At 39.5% G+C, this 8190-nt stretch overlaps 1 protein-coding gene across 3 annotated transcripts; it reads right to left on the bottom strand.

The window, feature by feature from the left end:
- Positions 1 to 5718: 5718 nt before the first annotated feature.
- LOC119363707 lies at positions 5719 to 7802 on the bottom strand. 3 transcript variants are annotated; one of them, XR_005174322.1, is made up of 3 exons: positions 7270 to 7766; positions 6599 to 7163; positions 5719 to 6485 (listed from the first exon to the last, which is right to left on the bottom strand). XR_005174322.1 is itself a non-coding variant. In XM_037629080.1 (2 exons), the coding sequence occupies exons 1-2, from the start codon at positions 7505 to 7507 to the stop codon at positions 6984 to 6986; spliced, it is 426 nt and encodes a 141-aa protein (XP_037484977.1). In that variant the 5' UTR covers positions 7508 to 7802; the 3' UTR covers positions 5926 to 6983. The 3 variants fall into 3 exon arrangements, 2 of the variants coding, with proteins under 2 accessions (XP_037484977.1, XP_037484976.1); XM_037629080.1 differs by having other exon boundaries at positions 5926 to 7163; positions 7262 to 7802; XM_037629079.1 differs by having other exon boundaries at positions 5926 to 7163; positions 7270 to 7780.
- Positions 7803 to 8190: the final 388 nt, after the last annotated feature.

The following is an 8190-nucleotide window of genomic DNA, read 5'->3' on the forward strand; positions in this document are numbered from 1 at the left end:
CATAAACACTATTCTGATCACGGGATCAGAATAATATTCTGATTACAACCTGAACTGCCTGAGTAACGCGTCTGACCTTCCGTGTGAACTAGGTTGAACTTCCGCCAACATTGCCCAAATGGGGCTTGCTATATACCGTTGGAAAGCTATGGACACCAATATCATGACCCAACTTAAATTTTTGGAAAAATGTAAGCGGTTTAAGAGCAGTTTTGAAAACCATTTTTTCTTCACATAAACAACGTGAATCGTATTTTCGATCGCATTTCTAAACCGTTTACCAGAATGAGGCATATAATATGGCATTGGAAAGCTGGTGCAAAACTGCTCCTTCCACATGTTGAACTCTCTAATTCCCTATCGTTAAAGAGTAATTTGAAAAAACGTAAAATTTCATAAACCGAACAGCTGAGTTCATTTTTTCGATGTCATTTCTAAACGGCTAATCCAATTGAGGCATATGATATGGCGTTGGAAAGATTATGAAAATGCGCTACTTTCTCATGTTAAAAGTTTTTTTCTAATTTTGAACGGTTTAAAAGTAATTTAGAAAATGGTCCAAGTCCTACCGAGTTCGTATTTTCGAGCTAATTTTTTAACCGTGCGTCCAAATGCAGTAAATTATATGGCGTTTGAAAGCTTGAACAAATGCGAAACTTTTTGGTATGTATTATTCTCCCAATTCTTTACAGTTTTAAGTCAGTTTCAAAAATGGCGAAAAACGTATTTTCTCTGTATTTTCTACAAACTTTATCGGATTGGCACAAATAATATACCGCTGAAAAGCTACGGAAAATGCAAAACTTTTTCATGTTGATGGTTTTCTCTGATTCCTAGCCGTTTTCAAGTAATTTCCAAAACGGCGAGATCAGTCGTTCTGCCTTTATCGTGAAACAGATTCGCCAAAAATGCATCGCGTGAAGTACCTGAACTTCTCGGTATGAAACCTTGAACTTCACTCTATTTTTCACGTGCTTTTTCTTCCTCGTATATCTCTATCCACTGCTCCTAGCTCTACATCTACTCAGCGGAATTGAGCAAGTGATATACCGATGGAAAGCTGCTGTAAACACGCAACTTTTCCATTTTGATCATTTTTATACTCGCAACGATTTTAAAAGATTTTCATCTGAAATTCATTCAGCGTAGTAGTTGAACTTCATGCTATTTTCACGTTGAACTTTGGTGACGTATTTTTGTTTGTACACGCGCCTAAACTTCCCTTTGTACGAACCCGACCTTCGGGCTATCTTTGCAACCGTGGCTTCCCCCGCGAATTATTCTGGTTAGTAGTGTTCTATATGATGTTAGTGTAATCTAGAAAGGTTTTTTAGTAACTAAATACCGGTTTTAAATAGAAATCTCGCTCGCTGGCGGATTTTGCTCTCGGGTCGTGATGAAAATGCGTTTTTTGCAATTTTACTACCTGATTTGTTCGACCTGAACTTCCCCTAGTGCTAGGTTGAACTTCCGTCAACATTGCCCAAATGGAGCTTGCGATATACCGTTGGAAAGCTATGGACACCAGTATCATGACCCAACTTAAAATGTAAGTGGTTTAAGAGCAGTTTTGAAAACCGTTTTTTCTTCATACAAAATACGTGAATCGTATTTTCGATCGCATTTCTAAACCGTTTATCGAAATAAGGCAAATAATATGGCGTTGGAAAGCTGCTGTAAAACCGCTCCTTCCACATGCTGAAAGTTTTTTCTAATTCCCTATGATTAAAGAGTAATGTGGAAAATCGTAAAATTTCGCAAACCAAACAACCGAGTTCGTATTTTTGTTGCCATTTCTAAACGCCTAATCTCATTGATACAAATGATATCACGTTGGGAATCTTATGAAAATGCGCTTTTTTCTCATGTTGAAAGTTTTTTGTAATTTTGAATGGTTTAAGAGTAATTTAGAAAACGGTACAAGTTCTACCAACTTTGTATTTTCGATATTTTTTTAAATCATACGTCCGAACATAGCAAATGATATGGCGTTGGAAAGGCTGAACAAAGGCGAAACTTTTTGGTATATATTATTTCTCCAAATTCATTATGGTTTTACGTTGATTTTGAAAATGGCTAAAAACGTATTTTTGCCGTAATTTCTACAAACTTCATCAGAACGAGGCAAATAATAAACTATTGAAAAGCTACGGAAAATGCAAAACTTTTTCATGTTGATGGTTTTCTCTCAATCCCAGCCATTTTCAAGTAATTTCAGAAACGACGACATCAGTCGTTCTGCCTTTATCGCGAAACAGATTCGTCGAAAATGCATTGCGTCAAGTACTTGAACTTCTGTGGCAGTTCTGCCTGAACTTCACTCTGTTTTTCACGTGCTTTTTTTTGCTCGTAGCTTTTCATTCACTAACCGAAATTAAGCAAGTGATATACCGATGGAAATCTGCTATAAACATGCAACTTTTCCGTGTTGATCATTTTTTCATACTCGCGACGGTTTTAAAAGTTTTTCTTGTGAAATTCATTTAGTGTAGTAGTTGAACTTCCTGCTGTTTTCACGTTAGACTTCTGTGACATATTTTTTGTTTGTAATTTTCCCATCCATTTTCGTAAGTGTTACACAAATGATATTCTTTTTGTACAAACCTCTCTCACAATATTTTTTTAACTTTCTCCGGCCGAGGACTTGAACTTACACAAATGATATTACTGTCGTTTTGAAGTAAATTAGAAAATGACAAGATCATGATTTCTGCCTTCATCGCGAATGGAAATGCACTGCGTGAAGTAGTTGAACTTCTCGGGCATGTCTGTTTGAACTTCACTATGTTTTTGACGTGCTATTTTTTGACATGTTGTTTTTCACACTACGTGAAGTAGTTGAACTTCTGGGGCATGTCTGTTTGAACTTCACTCTATTTCACTTTATTTGTATATTTCTTGTATGAAATACACACCATGTAGTATGTGAACTTCCGGTTGTTATCACTTTTGAACTTCTCTCTGGTTTGAGAGAATTATTTTAAAACACAAAAAAAACATATTTTTAATGTATTTTGGACATCTAAATACATGGTGAACCTCTCTCACAAGAATTTTTTGAACTTTCCTCGCTGAGCAATTGAACTTCTATCAACCATTCTTTTCATTTATGAGTTGTTTTTAAAAGTGCAAAAAATGGTGCCTTGTTTTTTATTTTTTGAACAGGTAAATCCTAGGTTTTAATAAACTCTGAACTTCTCAGTTATTTCAATTTGAACTTCACCTTTTTATATTTTGAGTAAAGAATAGTATTCGATTTTTATACGGAAAGCTTATGAATCGCAACAAGTTTTCCATGTAGACATGTGTTACAAATTCGTTGCCGTTTGAGAGCAGTTTTTAAAATGGCAAAACAACGTTGTTTTTTACCTTTGAAAACAACATGTAAATGAACGACGGACGTCTCGTAAATATAACCATGCAGGGTGGAGCACGTGAACTTCTTGCAACAAACTTTTGGGCTTTTAGTTTCATATTCTTTTATTCTCTTCTGAAACGCATTACGTGAAGTAGTTGAACTTCCCGCTGTTTTCACCTTGAACTTCTGTCACGTATTTTTGTTCAACCTCTCTCACAAGAATTTTTGAACTTTCTCGGGTAGAGCACTTGAACTTCTAGCAACAATTTTTTTAGCATTTTCTTTTTTCATTCTTTTTTAATACAAAACGCACACTGTGTAGTACATGAACTTCTGGCTCTTATCAATTTGAATGTCTCTTTGCTTCTATTTAGTAACATAAAAAATTTGAGTTTTTATAGACATAGAACCACTCTAACTTTTTTATTCTCATTTGAAACGCATTTCGTGTAGTAGTTGAACTTCTCGCTGTTTTGGACGTCTATGTGTCGTAGTTTTTGAACTTGTTTGGGGCTTCACCTTTTTTTAGTTTTTTTACATTAAACATACTAAAAGCACTCTTTAGCATCAAAGCATACTATTGAACTTCATGAAACAATAGAAAACAAGAAATTAGATAACCCGATGTACAAATGGGGGCCAAATAAACAAACGATCTTATTTCCTTTCATACGGCTCACTGAATATCACATGTCAAATGGACTTCACTTAGTTGTCTCACCTTCATCATACACCTTGTACATCCAAGCCCAAAATCAAAATCAAAACCATGCCTCTCCAAACACAACATGTGCACAGAGAGAGCTATAGTTGCTCCTTCCCAGCTATATGTGAACTTCTAAGGTCGATGTATTTTTTCTGTAGTAGATGCATACCAACTACGGGGAGGAGAATCTTTTTGTTAGTGACGGGAAAAATTTGAGTTTTTGTAATAAATATCAAACCGCTCCACTTTTTTGAAATTGAACTTCTTGGTCTATTGTTTACTAACGAGGAAAATTTGGGTTTTTCATATACATTAAACTATTCTATTTTAAAAATTGAACTTCTTGGTTTTTCAATTTGGACTTGGTGTTATTTCTTTTAGTAACAGAAAAAAATCCTAGTTTCTTAATAAAGATCGACCTATTCCGTATTTTAAAGATAAACTTCTAAGTTTTTTGAACAGAGATAATCCCTTTTTATATGAATTTGTTTGACATGCTTTTTTTAATTTGATCTTCTTACGGTTTCTATAAACATTGAACTTCTTCGTATTTATAAATTTGAACCTCTAGGATTTAAATCCATAAAAAATATTCTTGGTTTCAGTTTTTAGACATGAGAAAAATCTTATTGTTATATTAACATTGAACTGCTCGCCTTTTTAAATTTGAGGCTCCTTTTTTATTTTTTAAAAATGGAACATCCTTCTTTTTGTAGATATGAGTTTTGCCTATTATTTGAATTTAAACTTATTTGAACTTCATGGGATTTTTTTAGCAAGATAATTCTTTTTAAACTTTTTTAGCTTTACCTTTTTATTTTAATTTGAACTTCATTTTATTCTTTAGTAACAAGAAAACATCTGAGTTTTTTTAACCTTTGAACTTCTCTCTTTTTTGACTTTGAACTTCTTAGAAAAAATATGGTTTTAAATAAGTAAACAACTTTCTAAGTTTTTAAATTTGAACTTCTAGGTTCTTTGACCTTCTCAGTTATTTCAATTTGAACTTCTAGGGTTTTTACACTAGTGCTAGTGTCAAAAATGTTCTTATATTCTGGGACAAAGGGATCGTTTTTTATATAAATATTGGAATTACTTTGTTATTTTAATTTTGAACTTCTAGGTGCTTTGAGAAACATGAAACTTCTTGACATAGTATAGAATCTTTTAGGTATACTCACAAAATTCTTGAGTTTTTTCCTCTAAAATCTCTCGTATGTTTTTTTGCACATCGATTTTTTAGTGATGTTTCTCTTTTTTTTGAACTTCACTTTTTCTCGAAAATGAACTATTGGCTTTTTGTTTCTCAACTTTCTGTGTTTCTCTGGTAAACTTTTCCAGTCTGTAGGTATTTTTTTCTTCTATGAAATTTGTGTGGTTTCATACCTGAACTTTAAGTTTTCTGTTCTTTATTTTTTTCTTCTATGAAATTTGTGTGGTTTCATACCTGAACTTCAAGTTTTCTGTTCTTTATTTTTTCTTCTATGAAATTTGTGTGGTTTCATACCTGAACTTTAAATTTTCTGTTCTTTGAACTTCCTAGCGGCAATACATGCAAGAAAGCGCTATGTAACATAATACCGACAATTTACCAATTGAAGAGGACATGAAATAGGCAAAGCATGGTATATGCCTACACTACCCACTATTCAGAGAAAGACACACCCACTAAGTGCCAGATAAAGAAATACTTTTTCTTCTAAAGTTAGTGGTTTCTATCCAGCACCCACCCACTATATCCTATCTGCGCTCTCTCTCTCTCTCTTCTCATTTCTTTAACTAAGGACGGCAGCAACGCTCATCTCTTAAAAGAAATCTCTCTCTCTCTCTCTTTCATTTTAAACTGCAGCAACAGCGTACCAACAAAACTCTAAACAGTGATCTGTTCCATCTTCATAAATCCAACACAGAGGAAATTTCACTAATAGAAAAATGGTAGCCGTTTAGGTGTAAGTAGACCATGACGGGCCACAAGTTTTCATGGGTTGGGACACAGTAGTTGAACGTGCCCATTTGAGTCTTCTTTTCGGACACAATATCACGGCCGGGCGTACGAACCAGATAGACTGTCCACCAAGTGTGCGCTGGCTCGGCTGGCTCCCCAACCCAAACAAACGAGTCTTCTCGCACACATGCTACCACTTCGGCTCAGCATTACTGTGGCATCTCTGCCCTGCTATTTCACCAGTCCTTCCTTGACATATACTCTCCTCCTGGTGGTGTGTGTTTTACTTCAACATTTTGCTGGGATCATAAGATGGCAAGATATGGTGGTGCAGTACGGGCTAGCTGCCGGATGTTCGACCATCAAGGACTACTGAGTCAGTCACTGAAAAACATGGGGCTTGGTTCGTGTTGTGCCTCCGGGGCAGATGAGTCCAGGTAGTAGTACATCCTGCCTCGAGGACTGCTGGTTCAGGACTGAAAAGTGCCAAACGCAGCACACAACTTGTCAGCAGAATTTGAGCTTTTGCAGGAATCACTCCCATGCTATTTTGTGTAGTACACTGTCATGCTGTGTGATGCGAGCATACCAGAGAAGAAGACTCGAGGCAGGCATGTTTCCAAATATACTTCACTTGGATTGCAGCAGCAAACACCGGATTTTGGACAATTATAGCAGCTTCAGGCCATATGTATTCACATGCACTGCACTGCTCCTTTCCACAAGATTACAAGGCCGTATTTATGAGCGCGGTCGAAGAAGAGTGGAGGGAATCAATCCAAACAGCAACCGAAAGAAGATCAGAATTGGGAAAAGATCTACTAGCACAGGAAGGTCGAAAATAAGCTGTAATTAATCGATTAATCGAGTCGCAACCTCAAAAGAGAACCAACTCCCCTCTTCCTTTCAAGAAGGGAGCAAAAATTAATCGAGTCTTCTGTACTCAGCTTGAAGTCTTCACAATAAGTCTCCCTTTACAGGATGGTGGGCAGCAGGATTCGGGGTGTTGTGTTCACGAACGGTCGGCAGCTCCGTCTTTGAACGGCCCGGGGCTGCATACTTGAACGGCTCAGGGCTGCTTTGGGAGGACTCGGGGACGCTGCTGCAGATCGGATCAGGGTGAGGGTGCTCTCCACTGCCCTGAAGAAAATGCCCTGCAGAACAAAACACACACGCAAGAACCTTGCGATATAAGTGCGTGACGGATTTAGGAGCTACAGGATCAGTAGAAATTGAACTGCAGAGTGCATACGAGTCGACCTTCACTCCAACGCTCAGGAGCTGCCGAGCGTGACGGAGGATGCCGGTGACGCGCAACCATGGCGTGGCCAGATGCAGGTTCTGGCCTCCTCCATCTGAAGTTCGACGCCTCCTCGATCTGCAGGATAGCACCCCATCCGCACGCGGGCTGGTGGTCGCCGGAGAGTGGAGGGTGGTGAAGGATCCTCGCCGGATCGGGCTTCCCCAAGGTGCTCTGGCAGGTGGTGTGGCGCGTCATCGGCTAGGGTCGGGGCTGCGGTTGCGTCGCCGGTGGGGGTGGGGCTGCGGCGGCGCCGCCTGCAGGGGCGTGGCTGCGGCTGCGTCGCGGTGGCGGCGTCACCGGTTAGGGTCTGGGCAGCGGGATGGGTGCTCCCACGGCGTCGACGGAGAGGAAGGAGGAGATCGGTCAAAGGGAAGGGCGGGCATGGCGGCGCCCGACTTGCCGGCGGGGCGGGAGTGGGAGGGGGCGGGGGCGGCGACGTCGGGTGGAGGCGGGGTCAGGGGGAGGTGGGCGTCACTGGGACTGGGGAGATCCGGAGGTTGGGGATCGGGCGATGTGGTGGACGAGGAGGCGTGGAGTGGGCTTGTTTTTTTCTTCGTGGATTTCGGGAGCTCAGGAACATGTCTTCGGGCTATATAGCGCCGACCGTGATCCGAATAACTATTCTGATCCTCGGATCAGAATAATGTTATCCTATATATATATATATATATTCAATCTGTGCCGAACTCATCAACCCGTCTTATGTTACAGGGCTGGACCAAGAAATCGGAGTGGATTAAGTGTCTAGCTCCACTACCCGAAAACCCCGTCACTCCTCAGCTGGAGGAGATGCTGGTCCCGGCGCCTTATCAGCCGCCAGAGAAGAAGGCCAAGAAAAAGAGCAAGGGGCCCAAGAACAGGCCCCGCTGCAAAGGCCC

Source organism: Triticum dicoccoides, chromosome 2B (assembly GCF_002162155.2).
Source record: "Triticum dicoccoides isolate Atlit2015 ecotype Zavitan chromosome 2B, WEW_v2.0, whole genome shotgun sequence".
Lineage (NCBI taxonomy): Eukaryota > Viridiplantae > Streptophyta > Magnoliopsida > Poales > Poaceae > Triticum > Triticum dicoccoides.